At 46.2% G+C, this 24,594-nt stretch overlaps 1 protein-coding gene across 8 annotated transcripts in view; it reads left to right on the top strand.

Moving 5' to 3' along the window:
* Positions 1-24,594, top strand: part of Prss12 (serine protease 12) — a 90,752-nt gene that overhangs the window by 22,297 nt on the left and 43,861 nt on the right. For 6 of the 8 annotated variants that reach the window (XR_009226997.1, XR_009226996.1, XR_009226995.1 and 3 more), the window contains exons 2-6: positions 314-464; positions 7,869-8,047; positions 9,700-9,841; positions 12,384-12,580; positions 16,499-16,640. Coding sequence is in view for 5 of the 8 variants with exons in the window: in XM_046447126.2 (XP_046303082.1) it covers positions 314-464; positions 7,869-8,047; positions 9,700-9,841; positions 12,384-12,580; positions 16,499-16,640 (811 nt within the window). In the remaining 3 variants the exon portion in view is untranslated. The remainder of the gene's footprint in view (positions 1-313; positions 465-7,868; positions 8,048-9,699; positions 9,842-12,383; positions 12,581-16,498; positions 16,641-24,594) is intronic. The other 2 variants (XM_058580129.1, XM_046447131.2) reach the window with 2 other exon arrangements.

Consider the following 24,594-nt stretch of genomic DNA (forward strand, 5'->3'; position numbering starts at 1 on the left):
AATGTCTCCACCATAGTAGCATCATGATCAAATATGCTTCCGGTAATCTGCAGGTTTCAGTGTCTTTTCTGGTCTCTAAGGTTGTTGGGAAGTTGGATCTAAACTGTCACTGTGAAGGGCTATTGAATGAGCGTAGCTCAACATGGAGTATCTCACTGGGTCAAGAGTACCCTGATATGTATGTTTATATATGCCTGCCACACATACATGTTACAGCTTAACAAATACCATTGAGAAGGGAAATGGACTCACTCCAGGCTTACAGAGCGATGATGCAAAGGTGCAGGCTGACCTGTCCATCTCATGTCCATAGGCCCAGCATCGCCTGCCATCCGCCTGGCTGGCGGCCGCAGCCTGCATGAAGGGCGAGTGGAGCTCTATCGTGCTGGCCAGTGGGGCACCATCTGTGACGACCAGTGGGACAATGCAGATGCAGAAGTGGTCTGCAGGCAGCTGGGCTTCAGGTTTGTTTTTACTGTTCTTGTTTGGTTTTGCTTAAATTTTTGAACCTGTTATTTCCCAAAGGAAGACACTGTTGAAACTGCATGTTTCCTGGAGCAGGTCGGAAGCCCAGCTCTGAACCCCTGTCTTGGCAGCTCCTGCAGGGTGCTCTGTGTGCTCTAACTGTTCATGCTGGTTTCCAGGGTAGGCCTGATGGCTCCCAGGTAAGGACCAGCACTGTCAGGCAGAGACTGGGGTAATCTGATCAAATAGCTGCTGCTGTCTCAAAACTCACTTTGAACTCTTATCCCCAAATGTTGTCTGACCTTTGAGCATGTCTTGCTCATTTGTTAGGAATGTGCTTAGAACAAAGGGTGTTGTTAATTCATGTAGGACATAATTCCCATGTGGGAAATGGGAATGCAGCCTGAGACCCTGGGTGGTGCCTTCCCCTTGTCACCTGTGGTGGTTCTGACCGCAGACTTCCTAATCCCTCTCTGTTGTGATTATGAGCGTGGGCATCACAAACTTAAAACATCATCTGAAACTGTGTTGGGGATATTCTAAGAGTTGATACTACGCTTTAAAGTGTAGAAGTGCCCCTCAGCACCTTGCGGAGCCCCCCGTGCCCGAGCGCCCCGTCATGGTCCTTCTGTTCAGCGGTTCAGTCAGCTGTACTCCTTGATGCTGGAGCGTGAGCGTTGACCCTCCAGCCCTTGCTACTCAGGTGTTTGTGGAATTGTTTTTATAGTTTTCCCTCTCTTTGAAGTGTTTTAAGAACAGTTGTTCTAACATCTCCAAGTCTGCAGTGTGGGTCTGTTAAGAATGAGAACATCGTCCCTGCATAGCAGATGTCATTCTCCTGACTGACGTGGTCATGCTTAGCGCTGACTCCCCTAAGCTTCGCGCTCACACAGGTGCTCCAGGGCCTGGGCGCGTCTGGTGTTTGTCCCTTGGTCTCTTGGTCAAGAGCAGTCTCCTGTTTTCCATTATGCTGGCCGGCCCAGCGAGTGTCCCTGAGGTGTCGTCTGCTGACTGTGTCTTCTTCTCCCTCTGGGTGCCCTTTGGCTGGTTGGTCTGGTCCTTGTAGGTCCCGATGTTGGAAGTGAGGGCCAGAGGCTGGCTGTTCAAACCAGACACGTGGCTGGAAGCCCCCACAGGCGATGTGTGTTTCTCCACTGGGAGTTCATACTTGAGCGTGGGTGAGGGCAGGTGCTGGGTCCTCCGTGTCCCCTCGCAGGGTCCCGGTGGAGCTGGTGCTGCAGCCGCCTGCCTGCTCAGCAGAGCTGCACTGTCCACTGCCATTGCTTTCCTGGAAAGGTGGTGTCGGGGGGCAATCGATTCCTCTGGAGACAATTAATGAATCACTGAACTTTCCAGGCTGTAATTTGGAGAGTTCTGACTAGGCATCAGTCTCTGGACAGATTTATAGTGCAAACAGGTTCTGCAGTTGGGTGGCAGAGCGTGAGATTGTGGCAGGTGCTGGCCGCAGAGCACCCTGAGTTTGAGCTCCACTTGGGAGGGAGAGAGTAACGGGAGGTCTTACCGAGATGTCCGCAGCTAGGGCGGGTTCCTAGTTCAGTAAGCACTTGCAGTAGGTGTGAAGCACCCATTGGCTGTCTTGGTCAGTGAATTCGAAACTTGTATTGAAAAGATGTCATTAAACATTCAAAGTAAAGTGGGCATTGGGTGGGGATCATCAAACAGTTTTCGTACAGAACCTCCACATAGTCAGCTATGAATCTTATAAAACACTCCACTGTGCATGTGTATCTGTAATTACTGGATTGTCAGTTACATGTTCTATATTATATGTGTTCAGCGATGTGCCGGTTGATTTTCATGTTGGTTATTAAGAAATCTGTGTCTTTGCCAAAAATGTTAAGAACTGAGTATTGTGTAATCTGTTAATATCACCAGTCATGGAAAGGGTTATTCTAAATTCAAGGTGGAAAGCATTTTTTTTTTATTACTATTAATACATTCCTGTGGAGAAAAGGCAACCTTTTGTTGCTTAGAAAATTGCATATAAGGGTCTGGGTTGTGGCTCAGTGATAGAGCGCTCGCCTAGCATGTACAAAGCCCTGGGTTCGATCTGCAGCACCACATAAAAAAATAAATAAATAAAATAAAGGTATTGTGTCCAGGGATGCGGTTGTAGCTCAGTGGCAGAGCACTTGCCTAGCACACGTGAGCCACTGGGTTCGATCGTCAGCACCACATAAAAAAAAAATTTAAAAAAATAAATGTATAAAAAATACAATGATGTTATCTTTTTAAAAAAGTATTGTGTCCAACTACAACTAAAAAATAAATATTAAATAAATTGCATGTAAAACTTAAATGACACTGAATATTAATAACATCTGCAATGTCAAAGCCATTTTGGAAATTTGTGATTCTTTCATGAAAGATAAAGATTTTTTTTTTCACTTATAAATAGTTCTTTAACAAAGACCATGTTGACAGCAACATGTGTTATACAAAAGCAGATTAAGGTGGGATCACCAGAAAGACTTTATTGTTGCATACACCCCTGGGTTAAGTAAGGTGCTAAGGTCTTTCTCAGGCATGACCTCATTGCTGTCTTTCTATAATGAGATTCATGTTTGGAAAAATTATTAAAAGGAAAAATATCTCCAGATAAACAAGGGTGTTAGCTTTCTGTTATTATAACAAAAGGTGGTAGACAATCAACTTAAAGAAAAAAGGTTTATTTGGGCTTACAGGTTTGGAAGTTTCTTTTCTTTTTCAATGACACTGGTTCTTCTTGGAGGCTGTGTTTATAACACTAAGTAAGCTATCTTTGGAAGTTTCAAGTCTTGGTCTGCTGGCCCTTTTGCTTTGGGGCCTGAGGTGAGGCAGCTTGTCATGGCAGAGAGCATGTGGTGGAGAGAGGAAGAGGGTGACCAGGCCATCACAGTCCTCTTGGAGGGCACACAGCTGAGGCCTCCCTTGGGACCCCACTCTGGACAGTTCCCCAGCCCCTCACAGTGTCTCGCTGGGAGCACTGTGTGGCAGTGCTGTCTGATTCAGCGGCTGGCAGCAAGGTCCTCCACCCGCCCTGCGAGGGCCAGTGCCCAGCCCCATGGAGACCTGTCTGCATGGGGCTCCGAATGACGTCATTCTCTTGCTTTTCTCTTACTTGGTTCTGGAGTTCTCCTGTGAACCTGCATTGAAGCACACCTGGGTGTACAGCGCCTCTTCTGGGTAACTTGTCCTGCTCATTTGGAGGCTGACGACTTTCAGATGGAATCATTTTTTAAAAGTGATGGTTGATGGCAGGCAGCTTGACTGCTGCTTGATTCAAGTTACAGTTGCTTCTTCGGGGAGCTCCACCTGAGTTCTGCAGACACCATGCTCCCTGGAGAGTGGCTGCAGCTCTCTGTGAGGTGCCCTCGTGGACCTCGTGTTGTGATGGGGTCTGCTTGTTTTGATGGTTGTCAAGCTTCCTAAATACTGAAGGGATTATTGCACTTAAGACACTTAAATCTCATTAACCCAGAACTTGGAGGAAGTCGATGGAGACAGCCAGGTGCTAGAACCCTGGGTAAGTTGAGCTGGGCAGTTTACCAGGAGAGTTCCAGTGGAGACATGCGAATTCTTTTGCATGTGCTTACTATTAAAAACACACCCCCATGTCATCCCAAACCTTACAAGCACAGAGTAGAGTGCTGATACCACACTTTTGTGTGTTGATGTGCCATTTTGAATCTTTTTTTTCCCATAAAATTATCATATATCGTATTGAGTTGTCAGAATAAAAAAAAAAAAAACTTCTGGTAGCAATTGCTTTAAAGTATTTTTTCTTTGCTCTTTTATTTTGCTATTTCTTAAATTTTAAAAAATATTGTATGATAAAGATAGTTGGTAGATGAAATCATTGAGCAGGAAAGAGACCTTTTTCCGGAGGTGGGGAAGTTAGGTCCTCTGAGATTACCCAGTGCCCCTGCAGTTGACTTGTCAGGAAAGCAGAGTCCTGAGGTGAGGACTCAGTCTGGGATCTTTTCTTTCTGCCAAGTGTGAATTGGACGCCGCATGGGGCAGGAGGGAGGTGGGGCCTGGCTGCTGTGAGCGAGGTGGAGATGAGTACAGCTCCTGAGGTCCCTCAGGCTGCAGTGTCACAGCCAGTGTTGGGGGAAGGAGCCTGTCTTCATAGCCCAAGGTTTTCCTGGCATGGGTTTCTGACCTCTTCTGTCCCCCCAAGACAGCTGGCCATGCCTGGGGAGGGAGTGGGCCTATGTATTTGGCCTTTGTCAATGGAGGGTGTAGGGAACAAAGGACACACTTCACTAGTACCGTCTGATCACTGAACAGGCTAAGGGTCTGAGGAGGGCTCTGCTGCTCGGTCAGAAGTAGTGACCGCCTCACTTCAGAGCAGCCCTGCACTCTGCTTCGTCCTGTGACTCACGGCTAGCAAGTAAGAAAGTGGGCCGCACTGGGCTGTCAGGCTGGGGTGGGATGGTGTCCCTACAGCAGGGACAGGGGACAGGCACCCTGAACCTGAACCTGCCTAGCTCTGCCTTGAGGGTCAGCTCTTGAGGTCTGTGCCGCTTCCCATACTGCCCACTCTCAGGACAGAGTTCTGGTGTGCCTTGGTTTTCCCTGGAAGCCAGCAGCAGGAAATGCTAGAGACTGGCTGAGGAGTGGGTGTGCAGATCTTCTTCTGTCAGTGAGTCGAGATCAGCTAGAAACCCTGGTTGATGTTTTCCCCTCATGTTGACTTTACAGTGGGCCTCAACACGGTAGTCAGCCAGCCCACCCTGCCCATCCCCAGCCTTTGCATGACTCTGGGATTTGCTGGGGTTTTGTGAGCCTGGAGAGCCTTATTTTGCTGCCTTGCAGCTGTGCACTGTATGAGAACGGTGTTTTGACTCTGCTGGGATAAGGGGAGAGAGCGCTTTGCGGCTGTTGGGTCTGGCATCGGGTGCTCTGGCTTCTTGTCACTGGGCAGGAGCCACAGTCTGTCCTGCTGTCCTTTCCCAGTGCGTCTCCACGCATGTTGGTTGTCATTCAATAAATTGTAACAAGTTATCATTGACCATTACCAGGAGATCTTTTTGTTGCTGTCACATATTATGAATGTTTCTTCTGGACTTTTGGCTGTTTTTTTCAGGCAGTTGCCTTCTCCAGACCCATACATGGTGTATTTTGCTCTTTGGTGGGTTTCAATCTGCATGTTGATGCATTTACTTCTTTGGTCTTTGTTCTGACTATGGGCTTCTTATCTTGCTCAGGAAACCTCTCTCTCTCTCTCTCTCTCTCTCATCAAGGCTATCAGAACTCTGTGCCTGTTGTTTTAATTTCCTGTCTTCTCATGTCTTCTCAGAGTTCTTTCTTTCCTTCCCCTTCCTTCCCTCCACCCCTCTTTCGTCTTTAAACCATCTGCATTTTGTTTTTATTTCTGTTATGAGTTTGGGATCTAATTTTATGATTCCCATATTGGTTCCAATGAATTGTACCCACTGTGGTGTCCCTTTATAGACCTTCTTTCCTGGCACTTGTCTCAGGGCAGAGATCCATCCTGGGCCTCCATCCTGGGCCTCCATCTGGACCTCCCCTCCTTCTCCAGCCTGCTGCCCGCTCATTCAGGTTTCACCTTTGCCTTCCCTTAAACACAGTGCTCTGCAAGTTTTCTTAAAAAGTGGTCTGCCAAGTTTTCTTAAAGGGCCACACAATAAATTTTTTAGACTTCACATCTCCTCAGTGGTGTGATGTCTCACAAAAGCAGCCTTAGACCACAATTTAGGAGCAAGTTTGGCTTTGTTCCAGTAAAATTTTGCTTTTCAATAATGAAATTCATATTTTATTTAAATTTTATAACAGATCCTATCCTCTTTTATTGTTTCCCCAACCATTATAAAGTGTAGAAGCCAGTCTTAACTCATGGCCTTGTAAAGCATGGGCATGCAGGACTGGACCGGTGGCAGGGCCTCTTCTTTCCTGTTGTGCTTCCTCCCCCTGGAGAGGAGCCTGGGGTCTCAGGCACACAGCTCAAGCAGTTGCCTTCTCCAGACCCATACTGGTGTGTATGCTGGCTACACCAGCCAATACCTGCCCTGTCCATTCTGGAAATTGCTCGTAGTGCTACCTAAGCTTAGCTCTATTTGCTGTGGAAATGCTAGCGACTGGCATCGGCACAGGCATGTTTCCTTTGGGAGGAGAGAACCTCTTCCACAGTGAGTAGCTCTGAATGTCTGAATTTCTTTGCAGCCCGTGGACACCTAACTACTATAAGATCAATTTGCCTTAAAATACTTTTCTAGAAACATCAGTGCTTTCTCTGCACAAAATGCTTTGTTCAGCACACTACAACATTTCTGTGAAACACTAAAGTGTATGAAAACACTTGGAAATGCTTGCCTCTGATTGTGTGTGTCTCCACCACAAGAGCCTGAGGCCCAGGGAGGAGGTCATGGGCAGAAGGCCATGGGGCCACCGCCTTATAATCTGTGATGAAAACAACACGTAGCTATGAATTAACTCCATAAGTATTCTTTCTAAAATTATTTTTAAAAATTTTTCTTCAATTTAAAAAGTTGCAAATATAAATGCTGAAAATCTAAAACTTAAAAAAGCTAAAAGAGGCGAGAAATGCCGTTTGTAAAGTCATTCAGCATGTGACAGCGATCTCAACCTTCCCTGGAATCTGGGGTTCTAGAATATGCTCTCACTTTGAATTGTGGAAGAGGTAGATTTAGTACGAATGAATTAGTGCAAAGACATTTTGTTAGAAATAGGTTGTCCGTGAGTAACAGAGAGCTGATAGCAGCCACCCTGGGGACAGCGGTAGGCCAGTCTTCCCTCCCTCTCAAGCAAGGAGGCTGGAGCCACCCCTGGAGGCTGGCTGGGTGGTTCTCAGCCAAGGGCCCCAGGCCCCTTCCTGCTGCGGTCTGTCATTCCTGACCTGGTACCTTGGAGGCCAGCCCCACAGCTGCTGCTGAAGCTCTGCAGCAGCCCCTGGTCCAGTGGGGCAGGAGGAGGTGGAGCAGGGAACATCCTGGAAGTGCTACAGGCAATTCTGTACCTAGATGTCCTTGGAGAAACTCAGTCCTTGTGCAGAATTCTAAAAAAGCTCTGGAAGTGGGTGGTTGCGATAGTTTCCCTACACAGAATGCAGTGGCTCCCCTGGACACTTAAAATGGTTAAAAAGGTGCATTTTACGTTGTGCATCTAGAGGAAAGTGTGGATAGCCATTGCCTCTTAAAAATGTGAGGCTCCATTGCTGGTGAAGAAAGGCCAGGTCAATGTAGGGAATAGCTAGCAGACTCAGAAATAAAGAAAACAACAAAGAAATGCAAAAAGTTGTGCAATGGAGGGAATTTATATGTAGAGATTGATAATGATTATGGGTTTACCAGATACAAAAAAATGTCAGGTCAACCTTTGCTATTGAACTCAGAATTCTTGTTTTTCTGTTTGTTCAGTGGCGTTGCTAAGGCATGGACTCAGGCGTATTTTGGGGAAGGATCTGGCCCCATAATGTTGGATGAAGTGCGCTGCACGGGGAATGAGCTTTCCATTGAGCAGTGTCCCAAGAGTTCCTGGGGAGAGCATAACTGTGGCCATAGAGAAGATGCTGGAGTGTCCTGTGCACCTCTGATAGGTAAGATCTCATGTCCAGCCCCTGCCTCCAGCCCCTGGACATACTTGAGTGGCCCTTCTCAATTCAGACAATGCTTCCAAATGAACATCATAACTCTTCCAAATAAAAATGAAAAGTCTAGCACAAATTATATATTGAGGTGATAGCTTCTTATCCATAGATATTTCTGAATTTTTTAGTTTAAGTTCAATTTTTTAGTTTAATTTTTTTAGCTGTACAATTGTATAAAGCTAGACAAGTAAGCAGGACTTTGTCGTAATCTGTAGCACTCAGTTAGCAAGCTAGATGTGGGATGATGAATTCCAGACATTAGGTTGTAAGCCACCTTCAGTTCATCTGTTCATCAGTCTTGTCTTAGAATATGTTTGCAACTGGCATAAAACATTGATGTGATTGTTGACTAAAGCACCAGGTTGGCTTTGCAATGCTCAGTTTTTACACTATTCCCAGTGCAGCATGTCTGTCACATAGGGCCGTTGTCACAGGAGGTGAGTCTGACTGCAGAGTAACATTTGTGTGCCTGCTCACCACATGGTCAGCAGGACAGGAAAAACAGGCAAGAGCTGTCACCACACATCCATTGCTTCTATGATGAAAAGAACTTGAAGGAAAAATTTCTTTCTTTAAACACCAAAAGAATACAGGACAGGAAAAACAGGCAAGAGCTGTCACCACACATCCATTGCTTCTATGATGAAAAGAACTTGAAGGAAAAATTTCTTTCTTTAAACACCAAAAGAATAACTTCTTAGGAACTATGGAATACGGAATTCAGATCTCTATAGACAGCTGTGCATCTGTTCTTATCAGGTCTATGATATATGCCAGCAATTGCCAGAGCACATCCTGGTCCTGGGCTGCCCTGCTGCCTGCAGGTGATGAAAGTCTAGTCCTGCAGCTGTGGCACTCAGATGAGCTTAGGTGTGTCTGAGCACTGTGCAGACAGTGAGATAGTACACCGACATATGCTTCCAGGAGACCTTTCATATTCATGGACAGTATGACCTTTATCCAAGATATTCATGTTTCATTAAGAGGGGGTCAGATTATCTCAGATGGAAATGGCTTTTAAACATCATTCTAAAAAATTAAATTAATTGTACAGTGTATCTTCTTAGAAGCCTTTTATAGAATCCTCTGGGGGTTAATTATTCATTGAGTTAATAAAATTCAAATTTCTGATATGCATTATCTCTAAAAGAATAAGGGCAAGGTGTGTACCCTACTTTTATGATTCACAAACGCCTAAGGATTAATAAATGCATTGACATGGTAGATTGTTATTCACCTAGCAGAGCCTTTTCTGCCTTCATAATCTGGTGTTTTTCATTCGTAGTTAGAATTTTGAACTATTTCCAAGTTACTATATTTCCTTGATTTTTAAAAATGCAAAGGACTAGAATTGCTTAGACTGTAAGTTATAGGAAATTTCCCAAACATAATTTAATCTAGGGAAGAGAGATCCTTTGGACTTATATCAGAGTGTGTTTTTGTGCTTAGAGAATAAGAGTGCAGACCCGAGGACAGGTTTGTGCAGTGACCCCAGATGCTAATGGAGCTTCCACAAAGCCTGTGGGGCCTGACAAGGGTATTTCTGGTGCCTTCTCCTGAGAGTTGACTCACTTTGTCTCTGCGCCCCCTTCTCACCATAGATGGGGCCATCAGACTTGCAGGTGGGCGAGGCAGCCATGAGGGCCGCCTGGAGGTGCACTACCAGGGGCAGTGGGGCACCATCTGTGATGACGGCTGGACCCAGCTGAACACCCGCGTGGCCTGCCGGCAGCTGGGATTCATGTAAGGTCTACTGGTGGGGCGCAAAATGGTAACCGCACATTGGAGGGCTTGGGGTAGCGACCTCCCTCGTCTGCCTGCCTGCCCACTCCACAGGAGCACTGACCTCCACTACGCGCTTCCTTCCTCTTTCTAGGCCTTGCCCCTGCTGGGGAGTGCTCTGCCCTGGAGCCGCACCCCAGCCCAGAACCTCCTGCCCAGTGTCCCCTCTGCCTTTCCTGCCTGCCCCTCTTCTTGAAAACCCTGGCTGAAGCCAGGGCGACTCCCAGGTCCTTTGCATCTGTCAGTAAGTCTCTGAATGCCTCATTGTATCCTGATGGGGCACTGCCTTTGTTTGACATCGTGGGGTCTAAAGTTCCAGCAAAGCCCAGGGAAACAGTTTGTTACATCATTCCCCTCTGCAGAGTGCGGTGATGATCACTAAGAGACAAACAGCCCTCTTGTCAGGCAGTGACCTTGGCACTGCCCTGTGACCTCGCCCGCTTACAGGCTGAGTGTCATGCTCTGGGAGACATCTCCATGTTGCTGCACAGTGCCTCCAGGGTGAAGGCCTGTGTGGGCTGGATGACCACTAGCAAGGGCTTTGGGCCCCTTCTTTCTTGTTCCCCATGTTGCCTTCGTGCTTGGAGTAATATTCCAGAGCTTGAAGAAATCGGTGACATTCTTTCACCTCACCTTAAGCTAGAGCTTATTGCAGATGTTCACTGAACTCTTCAAGCTGGGCAAGGCCGTTATTTAACATAGACGTTAAGATTTATAAAAGTAATATAAAACAGAAAGTTTAGAAAAGAACCAAGATTAAAAAGCTATCCATATTTTTCCATTATTATGCTATCATATTATAATTTGGGTGTATAGCTTTATATTGAGTCTTATAATGTATTATTTTTGTATCAGCATTTTTCACTTTTATGTTGCTACAGTCACAAGTTTTAATAATAACATAATATCCATCAAATGTTTACACCATAGTTTACTTAATATTTAGGTTAGATTTTTAGGTTAAGATCAATGTTCAATCTCATTTCAGTTTAGTTGTAAATAATGCCATTATAAAGATATAAATGTAGATAATTGCCTCAAATTTTAATTTTCTTGGGCAGAACAGTTATTAAAATTATAAGGTCAAGGATATGACATAACATCCCAATAAACATTAACGTTTATCAGTGAGAATCATGACGTGTCATTAGCATCTGTGGACTTGACAGTGGCACCCGTCTTCACAGGCTGGGGAGATTCGAGAATCCCTCATCCGCCACTCGTTTCCGTATGTGTCCCTCGTTCGTGAAAGCAGTCAGTGGTGCCGGACTTCTCCTGCACACTTCATTTTTGTTTCTTGGGCCCATTCAGTCTTTCCTTTCCACGCAGAGTGTTGAGACTGACCGTTGTGAAGCTGTTCTCTGCAGCGTGCAGGGTTCTGGTGATCATGGCAGAGGTGTTGGCAGGTGCTGCACTTAACAGAAGAAGAACGAGGGGGTGAGGAGAGCTGCAGCAAAGCCCAGGGGAACAGTGACAGTTTCCAGATGTTTCACCACAAGTGATTCATTGAAACACATGCTGCAGGAAGCCATCCGAGAAATGCATGTGGAAGCCAGGGAGGGACAGACCTGGCCCTGGAAACTTTCCACAGCAATAGATGGCCCAATGCCCGTACCTTTCCCTCCACTCTGCTTGGCAGGTTCCTCACAGTAGCTCCAGAGGTGGGCGCAACCCGTTAGGAACTGAACAGCCCACTTGAACCTTTTTTGGAGAAGAGCATTCTATCGGTCCCTGTTTCCTGATCTACGCAAAGCAGGCACAGGCCCCTTATGTCTAGAGGCTCACTTCCTCCGTCTGATCGTCCCATCTGCGTGCCCAACCCGCCCTGATTTTGAAACTACTTTCTGTGTTCTGTGTTTTTTTCGCCGTTTTATCTCCCTTGGTTTTATTTCTCAGCCATCCCATTCGACCCAGGGGAACCCCGTTTGCACCACCCGCTCTGGATGTGGGCGGGATGTACAATGTCACAGGTAGAGTAACTCAATTCAGCATACATGTAATCCACAAAACTTTTAAAAGTCAGATTCATGCAGCCTTATGAAAAGCCAAGAACACTCTCATTGCTCCAGTGTGGAGTCCAGGTCTGCCCTGGGAGGGGCACTGGGTGGAGCAGATGACACTTGCAACTTCTGCTCTTGGAGAAGATGCCCGGGAGGCCTGAGAGGCTGGTAGGACCACGGGAGCCCAGGTGGCTCCTGCAGACCAGGTCCTCCCTCTGCCTCTGTGCACTTCAAGGGCAGGAGTGAAGGCTCAGCTCCTGCCTGCACTCTGGTCGGTGGGTTGAATTGTGACAGAACACAAGAAGGAGCGATCCCTGAGTCTCATTGGATCATTCAGAATTGTTTAGGTGACTAAAATGTGTGATGAAGCAAACGCAGCTGTGAGGCTCCGGGGAGGAGCAAGGCCTGCCTGTCCCCTGGAGCAGGTGCCCAGTCAGGTGTCTGTCTCTGATTCCTGGAAACAGGCGCGCACAGCGCTGTGCATGTTTGTTCTGTCACCACAGGTATGGCAGACAAGCCCCTGCCCACCATTTTGAAGCCAGCACAGGGCCCATCTGGCTGGACGACGTCCACTGCTCGGGAAGGGAAGCCAGCTTCCTCCAGTGTTCCAGGGGCCCATGGGGCCGGCACGACTGCAGTCACAGGGAGGACGTGGGCATCACCTGCCACCTGGGCAGCAAGGGGCGTGGCCTGCACCTGGGTGAGGGCTGGCCCGGCACTGAGTCTGCGGTCACAGGCCACTGCATCCCTAGCCCCTGCTCCAGAATGTGAAGTGTTTCTCATCGAAGCTGGTTTTTAAAGTCCATTCTCCCCCCAAATCTCTTGAGTCTCTGCACTAATGTCATGAAATTTCTACCCATAAACTTGTTTTCTGTTACTTACAAGGGTATATTTCTCATTTAATGATCACATGTTCCTGGAAGGTGGAAGAAGCTGCATGTTCACCCACTGCCCCTCAGTCACCTGTTCTGATTTCCTTGAGTTGGATGAGCTGCTGAGACAGCATTTTAAAAGAAGACATTAGTCTCTCCCCTGTGTCATGACTGATTTCCTCTCTGGTCCTGAGGCTGGTCAGTCCTTGGTCACCAGCCAGCTGTTGCCCTTTGAGTTCCCCAGTGGGTTTCCCAGCAGATTCCTTGAAGGTCCTACCTCCATCTTCCTAAGATGCACAGGTGGTTCTAGAAACCACCAGGAGCCTTTCTGGCTCCCCAGTTACAGGTTTGTGCAGACTTGCATTTGGATAAAAGGTAACTAGCTTCTCTAATGGTCTGGAAGTGATCATGGATGAAGATCTGGTGGGAACATTGAGCAGTGAGCCATTCTTGAGGAGCTCTGCAGGTCTGACAGGAGGCAGAGTGGGGCCTTCCTTTCAACCTCAGGATCGAATCAACCCCGGTGTTGAGGTGGAATTCCTTGTGTGATCGTGTAATGGACCGTGTTGAAGCCACGTGGCAGATCTGAAGCCTGCCCAGGTGTCTGGCAAACCCTGATTGTGCTCAGAGGGGTGAGGCGCCGACTCACCGCCCTGGTGCTGCACTTGCGGGAGGTCTCCATCCCTCCGTCCCTCACAGGGCCCATTTTCAGGCTCTTCTCAGTGGTTCTCTCTTCCCACCTCTTCTTACGGAGGGCTTCAGTGCCTCAGGATGGTGAGATGCAGGACTGCATTTAGTTGGTGAAGACAGAACCTGTTGGCCTGTAGGGAATCTTCTGGCTTCAGGTAGCAGATTTGGGTCATGGAGTGATCCATTCAGTCTTGTCCATCAGCGCTGGAGACATCCTATAAGATCCTAGTTCTTGGAAGGCCCGTGTTGCCCATGATTTAGTTAGAACAACTAATGTTTCAGGTCTCCGGGAAGTCATTTTCATTCTAGAATTCTAGACGTGTCTAAATGTTCTTAAAGCTGAGGGTGATGATTGTGGATCGACTGTATGATTGTTCTTGTGAATCTCCTCGATCCTAATCTCAGTGGTTGGTCTATTGACTAAAGCCATCTGTTTGAGGAACATTGTCTGGATCCCCAGACAATGAGACATTCAATGAGCCAGATGTCTTTGGGGATAGAAAGATGGAGCCTAACCTTCCTGCTTACTGAAACATATTGTGTTGAAGGAGAAGCTTGCAGAGGAGATTTGGGGATGATGATGTGAACAGCGTTTAGAAACAGGGAGATGTCTCGCCTCTTGGGCACTATGGTAGTTAACGGTGTTCATTCAGTATGCACAAAACTCTTCCTGAATTAGTTACAGCTTTATGGACACTCTCTGTGATGGACAGGATGCTCGAAAGCAGCATTCCTAGGCCAGTTGGGGAAACTTCAGTAGGATGTGTTGTTCATCTTCATATTAGGTTAATTGTGGAGTTCAGAGAATATAAGTCCTAGTGAAATTTCCTTAACAATGAAGTTGTCTCTGAAGTCTTACAGTACAAAACTTAGACTTCTAACTTGTATCTGTGATAGATTTTACTTTTTTTTAGGACACATTATTATTTTCTATAAACAATGTATCAATGTTATAGGAAGAATTAAAGTAAACTACTTGGAAATCAGTTTGAAATATATAATTAAGATATTGTGTACCTTTGGGATTGTCAATCTTCCCAAATGGTTTATACTTAAGATTTTAGAAATAAAGCATGTTACATATTATTATAACTGTTCTAACAAAAAGAACTTAAGAGTATATTTGTAGAATTACTTTTGCATTCCAATTTCCCTTCAAGATTTAAAAGTCCAGTGATGTTGTAAAATGACTAAAATTAGGTTCAGAAATGTCATATGCATTATTTTTACAAAATATGCCATTTGGACTTTTAAAATACTTTATTATTTTTATGTTTAGCATCTATAAAAACATTCCCTGAAAGTGCTGGGATGGAACATGCGGATCTAGTTCCATGTGTGCATGTTGTCTTAATTTTGAACAAAGGATCCAAAACTATGAATATTGAAGACATTAAAAATTTTATCAGTTTGAATTTGGTCTTTCAGGATCACTTTTGTACCTTAATTCTCTTGCAAAGAACCCCAAAGTATCCAACACGTTAATAAGCTGTAATTTTTTCAATGTTTTGTTTTTTTGTGTTTGGAACTGAGGTTTGGACCCACTGCTGCACCCTCAGCCTTTGTATTTTATCTTGAGACAGGCTGGGCTGGAGCTTGTGATCTGTGCCTCAGCCTCCTGAGGCAGTGGAATCAGGTGCGGCGACTGCACCCAGCATCTCAGGACTCGCTGAACTCCGAGTCTTTTCAGCTACTAGTGAGTAGTGCACAGATGGGCACTTGGCCAGCACTGCTGCTGTGATTCTGCTCTGCAGTCCCCTGCTGGGCCTGTCCTATCTGGGAGTGGAATCCATCGAGGATGGGAACCAGGGAGCCAGCAGCTCTAGGCCAGAGGATGGAGAAGTGGAAACAGATTTGAGGAGCATTGTCCATCTTGCGGACAGCGTGTTCTTTCAGCTCACATAGGTAGACTTCGTAGTTCCATGGGTCACTTAAATGTATTAGGCGGTATCTTGTTTACTGGCTGTCTGCTGTGTCCTCTTTAGTTCTCCTGATAATTTTGCTTGCTTCATTGTGGAATCCTTACCATTAGATTCTAAACTAGGATGGTCTTCCTAGGTAATCAAGTGTGTGTGTGTGTGTGTGGTGTTCGTTTGCTTCCGTTGCTGTGACAAAGTACCACACATTGTGTGGCTGAAGCAGGGGTATTTAGTGCCTCCGTGCTGGAGGCCAGGAGTTCAAGGTCAAGGTCTGGGCAGGCTGGTCCCTGGAGAACGAGCGCAAAGGGAGCAGGTGCTAGGCTCTTCTCCTGGGCTTCTTGGTGGCAGCCTTTCTGTCTCCTCCTGCTGCCCTCCTTCCGTGTGTGACCTTGTGTCCAGACTTCCTTTTGTAAGGACAGCAGTTGATTGGATCCAGCCCCCTAATGACTGCTATTCTGTGTGAAGGTGTGCGAATCTCAGGGTGTTAAGTTACACCACACTTACTAGTGTGGATAGAAAGAGGATGCTTAACAGACCATTTCATTTGCCTGATTTAAGCCTCAATTTGCTAGAGATAAATTTCTCGACTTTGGAATCTCAGTAACTTTTCTGACTTAGGTCCTTCCCTTGGAATCAAGAGTAAACAAAGGGCCTTAGGTAGAAATTACCTGTCAGCCACTTGTCTTTCCCTCCTCTGGCTTTAGACCTGTTCAGGTTACCCACGTTTGCAAAAAGACACAAAATAAAATCTTTAAAAGATTTTTAAAAAGACACAAAATAAAAACAACTCTGCGTTAATGTTATTTACTATCCCAAAGTTGTAATGAAATAATTCATGATTTTATTGTGATATCCATCCATTTATTTGTCTATTCATTTGATTATTCAACAAATAGCTAGTGCATGTCCTCAGAGTCAGCCTGTTCCCAGTGCTGGGGACACAGTTTAGCAGAGCTTGAAAAGGTGACCAAAGAGCACACATGCTTGCTTTTACTGCTCAATCTTTTTCTCTCAAAAAAAAAAAAAAAAATTCCCCTGATTCCAGGCTGATTGAAACAGTTGTATTTTGTAGCCTTTTGTGCTTCTACTCCAGTTGGCTTGTTCTGGCTTTTCTGATACCTTTGAATTGTGACTCAGGTTTTCCTGTCAGACTGGTGGATGGAGAAAATGAGAAGGAAGGACGAGTGGAGGTCTACGTCCATGGCCAGTGGGGGACAGTCTGTGACGATGGCTGGACTGACGAGGATGCGGCTGTGGTCTGCCGACAATTGGGCCATAGGTAAGGAGAGCCTGGTGGTGGGGGCGGCCACTTGGGAACAGTGGAGGGTCTTCTAGGCTCCTTCAACAAGTCACACCTCACCAGGGACTTGTAACTGCCATTCAGCCAAGAGTACTGGCAACATGCTGAATGGCCCCAGAATGATAAAGAAGTAGGAAGTAGAATCTAGTTAAATTTTTCTGTCTTCTCTCAAGAAGCTACATCACATCACATAGGAAATGTGGCTTTTGAGCTAGTAACGAGTCAAATAACTACCGCGGCATATGCTGGCCACTCAGCCACCCGTGTCAACCTTTCCCTTGTGATCATCGGGTCCACGCTGCTACGTTGAGAGACTCTTGTCCTGGTTCTTCTGTTCCAGGAGTTCTGGAGGGCCAGTCCTGAGTTCTTCAGGGCTGAGGCTGGTGCCTGCCTCCCTGTTGAGCCACGCTCCATGTGATCGTCTTGCTTTGCAACCTCTTTTGTGCCTTTATTTTATTATTTCACATTTTGCATTTCTGTGCTTTCTTGTCAATGATTCACTCTTGAAAATAGCTCAAGGGCCATGCTGCACTACTATGTGGTATCCCTTATTGCAAGAAGACCTGACAGGCCTCATGGAGAATGTGTATGCTAGACAAGCCTCTCTGGGCGGGAGTTACAGTGAGGAAGACATGGCAGAGCAGGGAAGGCCCTGTTCACAGACGCAGGGACACCAGAGCCGAGGCCTCCACCGCAGGTGGCCGCTCCTGGTCAGACCTCACCGTGGTGTGGCTCAGCCTCTTCCTGGCACTACTGTCATCCGTCAGACATGGACAGCACCTAAGCAGTTGTGAGGATGTGGGCAGCCACCTCGTAGAGGCTGTGCAACGTGAGCTGGTGAATGTGAGCTGCCTGGCTGCTGGATGACTGACGTCCTTAAGTCTGTATCTGCGTGTGTCTTCAATACCGGCTCATCCACTCATTGCCCAGGCTTAGATCTAGGTGCAGTTCTAGGTGTCTTCTGGTCAATGGGCCCATTATTTGTGATACAGATTTTTAATTTCAAAATATGGGATAGGAGGTAAAGGTAAGAAGAGTCTATCAGTGGCATAGGTGAATTGGGCCAATGAGTCATGTTTTGTTTTTTTTTTTAGTTGTAGAAAGACACAATATATTTATTTATTTTTATGTGGTGCTGAGGATCGAACCCAGTGCTTCACACGTGGAAGACAAGTATTCTGCTACTGAGCTATAGCCCAACCTGCAATTAGTCATGTTTTTGCAATGATTTACTATAAACTTTCTTTGGTTACTATGTTTATATTACTCCTTACTCCATTGAAAAAAGATCTTCTTCCTGCATTGCATTCCCAGTTTAGTCCCCTATTGCAAATTAGCCATTAGTAGTATTGCTGTTTGAGTGGGGTGTGGTAATATACACCTGTAATCCCAGATTCTTGGAGGCTGAGACAGGAGGATCATGAGTTAGAGGCCAGCCTGGGCAATTCAGTGAGACCCCGTCTCACACTAAATAAAGAGGGCTGGGGATGTGGCTCAGTAGTAGAGCACCCCTGGGTTCAGTCCCTAGTACCCAAAAGAGAAAAGAACAGAACTACCACATGATCTAGCAGTCCCACCTCGGGTCTCGGAGGAGTGTTTGCATCCCATGTTCATTGCAGCATTGTTCACAGTAGCCAAGTTGCAGGGACAACCTAGACATCCACAGGTGGGTGAAGGGGTAAAGAGAGCATGGTACATGTGTGTGTGCGCACACACACACACACACAAACACACACACACACACACAGAGGGATGCTATTCAGCCTCAAAAGAGAAGGAAATCCTGACATGCATGTATGACACCATGGATGGATCAGGGGGACATTGTACCACAAGGCATGAACCAGTATTTTCAGGGCAAGTTCTGCAGTTTTGTTTATGTGAGGACTCTAAAACAGTCAAGTTAATAGAAGCAGAAAACAGAATGATGGTTGCCCGGACTAGGGGAGGGAGGGGAGTGTTTCTCAGTGGGTAGAGAGTTTCTGTGATGCAGGATGCGTAAGTTCTAGATCTGCTGTAGAACACAGTTCCTCTAGTTGACAGTACAGGATGGTATACTTTAAAACAGGTGAGGAGGATACTTCTGTGTTCTCACCAAACCAAAGCACATGGGGGTGTTTGTGGGTGGTGGGTGAGTTCAGTGCTTGTACCCTGGACCTGGCCTCCCAGGTGGATGCTTGGGCCCTGGACCTAGCATCACAGGTGTCCAGACTCATCAAAGTTCTGTATATCAATTGCATCTCAATAAAGCAATTTACAAAATGTGAGTTTAGGTTGAAATATAATCTAGATTAAGTGGCCAATATTTTAGTAATCCTCAATAATATTTCTGTAAAAATTACCAAGAAAAGCATTATTTTACTTTGTACTTTTTTTTTCCTAAGGAAAAAACCTCTTCATAAGTAATTCAGTAATTTAATGTTACAAAACAAATTGGATTACCCATCTTTTAGCCAATGTCTGCACAATCTGTAATTTGATATCAAGTAGCATTTAAATGAAAATTATTTATTTAATCAATCTAAATATACTTGAATGTGTTTATAACTTCCAACTGTCAGAAACTGGGAATTTGTGTCTGTGTGTGTGTGTGTGTGTGTGTGTGTGTGTGTCTATGAATGTGTGAACTGTAAACATAGGAGATTAGAGCAGGGAATATTTTTCCCACCTTTTTTTGCATCATGAAACATCCTTAACATGCCTTTATTTATACACCAATCCAGAGAAGCTTTAAGCCGTCACAAAATTTATGCCCAGCCATCCCCAGTCAGCTGTGTCGGCTTGAAGATCAGTTCTTGGAAACTGAATCAAAATGGCACCATCAGGCATTTCCCTGGTGGGAAACCAGCATCAAGGGGGCTGAGCCAGGATGCCCAGTGGGGTGTGCAGGTGGTGCTGGAACAAACAGAGAAGGGAAGGGTCGTGAGGTCCGAGGAGCAGCCACAGAGTGTGCTGAGATCAGGCGGATGCCTTGGGACAGACCAAGCAGCTGTGAGGAAGTTCCATTCCTCTTGAGCTGTGTATGAACATTTCGGTTCAATGTTCTCAAACAACTTATTTGTTGGGGTGGTATTCTTTTCTTTGTTTGTTTGTTTGTTGCCGCAGTCTGGCTGGGCACAATCAGGAGCCACTTGTCAAAAGAAACTAACTTTATTTTTAGAACCACACACGCCAAACAAAACAGCCTCTCAGGAAAAACCCTCAGAGCCTCAACTGCCACCACCGGCTTTTCACAAGCCTCTCTCTCCCACACCAGCTTCTCTCCACCTCCCACAATCCTCCTGCTCTTGAGGCCGATTGGCTGGGTCACGTGGGCGGAGCCAAAAAAGTCCCCCAATGAGCAGCTCAGTGGTCTGAAAGGGCAGGGAAACAGCCCAATGAGCATCACTGCAGAGGAGCCAATCAGCTAGATGTTGCTGGGGCCGCTGTGAGCCAATCATCAGCTGGCAGCTGGAAGTTTGCTGGCGGCTGGAAGTTTGCTGGGGCCCCTTCGGCTGTGGCTCTCAACAGTAAGTAGAGCCACCTCCTCTCTTGAGTGACATTCATGTGGCATGTCTCTTCTTTCCCTCTGTCTTCACTTGGTGGGTGTCCCTAAATCCAGACCAATTCCCGGGTACACAGAAGAGAGCTGGATCAGGCTTTGCCCTCTCCCAGATCCATTCAGCTACTCTGTGTACTTTGATTGGATATTTCATTTCATTTATATTGGATTAAAGCAATTATCAACAGGTAAAAACTTAACTCTTGCCATTTAGATTTATTCTTTCTTCTTCTCTTTACGTCCTCCTTTGTTATTTTATGACATTTTTTTTTTGGTACAGGTTTGCTTTGATTCCATCCACACACTTTTTTCCTAGTGTGTCTCTACTGTGTGTTTTTTCTTTAGGATTACCATGAGGTTTACACAGAGCATGTTATAATGGTCTGCTTGTAGCTGACGACCTTGACTGCATATAAAAACTTCTATATTAAATTCTATATTTAAACTCTCCATTCCCACATTTTATGAATTAACATCAAGATTTTCATCCATTATAGGGTATTCATTATAAATTATTTAACTAACTGTTTTTAATATTTTGGCATCTTTAGTTAGAGGTGATTTACACACCATCTTTGCAATATGAGAGTATTCTGAAATTGACTCTATTTTTACCTTTACAGTGATTTTAATACTTTTATATTTTTTGTTACTACTTATAGTTTTCTCATTTCTGCTTGAAGCACTTGATCATTTTTCTTTTTCTTTTCTTTTTTTATTTTTTGTCAAGGCAAGCCTAATGATGAGCCCTCACAGTCTTTGCCTCTTTGGGGAAGGCTTTGTCTCTTCTTGATTTCTGAAGACTGGACTTGCTGCATACCCTCGCTCGGGGTATGCAGGTTGTGGACAGTTATGTGAGGGTTCTCTTGTACGTAATGAGTGCGTTTCATAATTCTCTTCTTGTCTTTGACCTTTGAGAAAGTATGATGAGACTCAGTGAACACTTCTTTATGTTTATTCTATCAGGTGTCCTCTGGAGTCCATGGACTGGATGTTCACTTTCTTTTGCAGATTGGGGGAGTCTTGTGTCGTCACCTAGAAGAACTTCTCCCCTTTCTCTCCCTCTGCTCCTGGTGGAGCCTCCATAATGTCTACTTTGGTTTGCTTGGCAGTGTCCTAGAAGTCCTGTACCCTCTCCACTCTTCCATTCTTTCTTCTCTTGTTTCTCTGGTAATTCCAGATGACCTGTCTCAGAGCGCTCCGACTTTCTTGCTCTATCTAATCTGCGACTGATGCTCTCTGCTGGATTTCTCAGACCAGCCATTGTGCATCGTAGCTCCAATCTCTGGTTCTTCCTTGTTGGTTCTACCTCTTCTTGAACTCTTCTTCCTCATGCACTGCTCTCTTACTTCTTTTAGTTGTCTATCTGGGTTTTCTTATAGCTTTCTGAGGTTCTTTAAGGCTGTTGTTTTGAGTCCTTGGTCAGGCAGAGATCTCTTTAGGGTAAGTTCCTAGAACTTAATTTTGTTCCTTTGATGTTGTCATGTTTCCCTGATTATTCATGGTTCACGTGGCGTTGCACCACTGTTCAAGCATTTGAAGACAGGCACCTCTTCTAGCCTTTAAATCTGGCATGAGCAGGGAAAGCCCTACAGAAGTTGGCTCCTCCAGAGAGTCCGTCAGGCAGTCTGGCAGTCAGTGGGCTGGCTGGCTTCTGGACTGCTCAGGTGGGATGGCCTCTGCCTGGGTCATGAGTGGGTGGGCTGGAGCTTGGGCCCACAGGAGTGGTCTTGGATGCCAGGTCCATTAGTGCCACGCTGACTCTAGAGAGGTCCTTGCACTTAGGCCACAGGTGTGGACCTCGTTCTGAGTCTTTGGGGGAAGCCTGATGTCGCTCATGGATGGGCTGGCATCTGTGTCCGGAGGCATGTGTCCGGGGTCTAGGTCTATGGGGGCTGGTCTGGAACCGGGATCCACAGGGTGTGACTCATCACTGCTCTCTACTGGGGTGGATCTTTCCTGAAGCCTGAGCCTATGAGTGCTGGTCTGGGACCTGGGTCGATGGGTGCTGGCCAGGAGCTTGGGGCCATGGGTGCCAGTGTGGTACTGGGCAGGCCTGGAATCTGGGACCTCGAGGGCTGGCCTAGCATTAGGGCATAGAGGGTGGTCCTGGTGCTAGGTCCACTGTAAAGTTGTGTCCTGTTTCACCTTCCCTGCCCCCTGTAGAGGAAGTGTGTTCTGCCCGAGGGATGGAGAAGGGACATGGAGATGTGTGGGACTGTCCTTCCTACCCTCCTCGCTGCTCTGCTCTCAGCTCTGGGCTTTGCTCAGGTGCTGTAACCTCCGCCCAGTCCTGGTCTTGTGAAGGTGTTTCCTTGTCTGAGTAGCTGTTCTAATTGGTGCTCGGTGGGAGGTTGGGCGCCGAAGGGTCCTTTTGTGCCTTCTCGCTGATGACATTCTGCTTAATTTGCGTCTCTCTCATATTGTGCCAAAGTGAGATTGAACAAGGCTTGTAAGACACAAAGTAGCACAAAGTGAGGGGAGGAAATGAGGTCTGGGCCAAAAGAAAGAGGAAACCACACTGAGTCATGCTCCCAGCTCTTGTCGAATCACTGACAAAGTGGTTCTGCAGGCCGGGCACATGCTGCTTTCTTACCTCTTTGTTTTGTTTCATTTTATCTTGTGAAATCAGGGCAAGCTATATCATTCATGATTTACAAAATAATAGTGATAATAATTAATATTATTCAAAGAAAAGTACAGTCCTTTTAAGTCCAGAGACCTACGGACTGACCAAGGAGGGCTCCTATAGTGCTCCATCTGGTAAGATAATGTGTGAGTTAGATATTTAACCCCCTCTCCTGAGAGGTTCACCTATTTCTGGAATTTTGGTTTCAAGGAAGCATGCTGTTTGGTTTGGATTGCAGCTCACTGAGACCCATCGGGTATTTTATTCAATAATCCTGGCTCTTCATCACGGGACAATCCCAGAACGTGTATGCCCGGCTTTTCCCTGTGGACGCTCCCTGTGCTCTGCCTTGTTTGGTTCAGAAGCCGCAGCCCTCTGCCAGACACCCTGCCCTGCTTGTGGTGAATTTGAGAGCACGACGTCCCCGGAGCTGACTTTTGTTGGTGTTTTACTGCCTCATCATGTGCTCAGGGAGTTGATACTGAATTTAGTCAGTGTTCAAGCTTCAGGGAAGGAGAGTGTGTGGTTTTTAATTTGTTTTAATAAGTTATACATGGCAGCAGAATACATTTATGTACTTTGCAATATCATACATAGATGGGGTATAACTTCTCACTTTTCTGAGTGTACATGTTGCAGAATCATACTGGTCATGCAGTCACATATATACACACAGTAATAAGGTCTGTTTCATTCTAAGATCTTTCCTATCCCCACATCAACCCCCCCTCCCCTCGCCTCCCCTCCCATCACTTCCCTCTACCTAATCTAAGGTAATGCTATTTTTCCCTAGTGCCCCCCACCTTATTGTGAATTAGCATCTGCATATCAGAGAAAACATTTGGCCTTTGGTTTTGTGAGATTGGCTTATTTCGCTTAGCATGATAGTCTCTAACTCCAACCATTACTGGTGAATGCCATAATTTTACTCTTCTTTAAGCTGAGAATATATACCACATTTTTAATCCATTCATCTATTGAAGGACACCTAGGTTGGTTCCACAATCTAGCTATTGTGAATGGAGCTGCTATAAACATTGATGTGGCTGTGTCTCTGTAGTATGCTGGTTTAAAGCCCTTTGGGTATAGACCGAGGAGTGGAATAGCTGGGTCAAATGGTGGTTTCATTCCCAGTTGTCTGAGGAATCTGCATATTGCTTTCCATAGTGGTTGCATCAATTTGCAGACCCAACAGCAATGAATGAGTGTGCCTTTTCCCACATCCTTGCCCACAGGTTCTCCTGCCCACAGGTTCTCCTGTCCACAGGTTCTCCTGCCCCACAGGTTCTCCTGTCCACAGGTTCTCCTGCCCACAGGGTCTCCTGCCCACAGGTTCTCCTACCCACAGGTTCTCCTGTCCAAAGGTTCTCCTGCCCACAGGTTCTCCTGTCCACAGGTTCTCCTGCCCCACAGGTTCTCCTGTCCACAGGTTCTCCTACCCACAGGTTCTCCTGCCCACAGGTTCTCCTGCCCCACAGGTTCTCCTGTCCACAGGGTCTCCTGTCCACATGTTCTCCTACCCACAGGTTCTCCTATCCACAGGTTCTCCTGTCCACAGGTTCTCCTGTCCACAGGTTCTCCTGTCCACAGGTTCTCCTGCCCACAGTTTCTCCTGCGCACAGGTTCTCCTGCCCAGAGGTTCTCCTGCCCACAGATCCTCCTCCCCAAAGGTTTTCCTGTCGGCAGGTTATCCTGTCCGAAGGTTCTCCTAACCAAAGGTTCTACTACCCACAGGTTCTCCTGCCCACAGGTTCTCCTGTCCA

This window comes from Marmota monax, unplaced genomic scaffold (genome assembly GCF_021218885.2).
Source record: "Marmota monax isolate L192 unplaced genomic scaffold, Marmota_monax_Labrador192_F-V1.1 WCK01_AAM20220418_F8-fsc00400, whole genome shotgun sequence".
NCBI classification, from domain to species: domain Eukaryota; kingdom Metazoa; phylum Chordata; class Mammalia; order Rodentia; family Sciuridae; genus Marmota; species Marmota monax.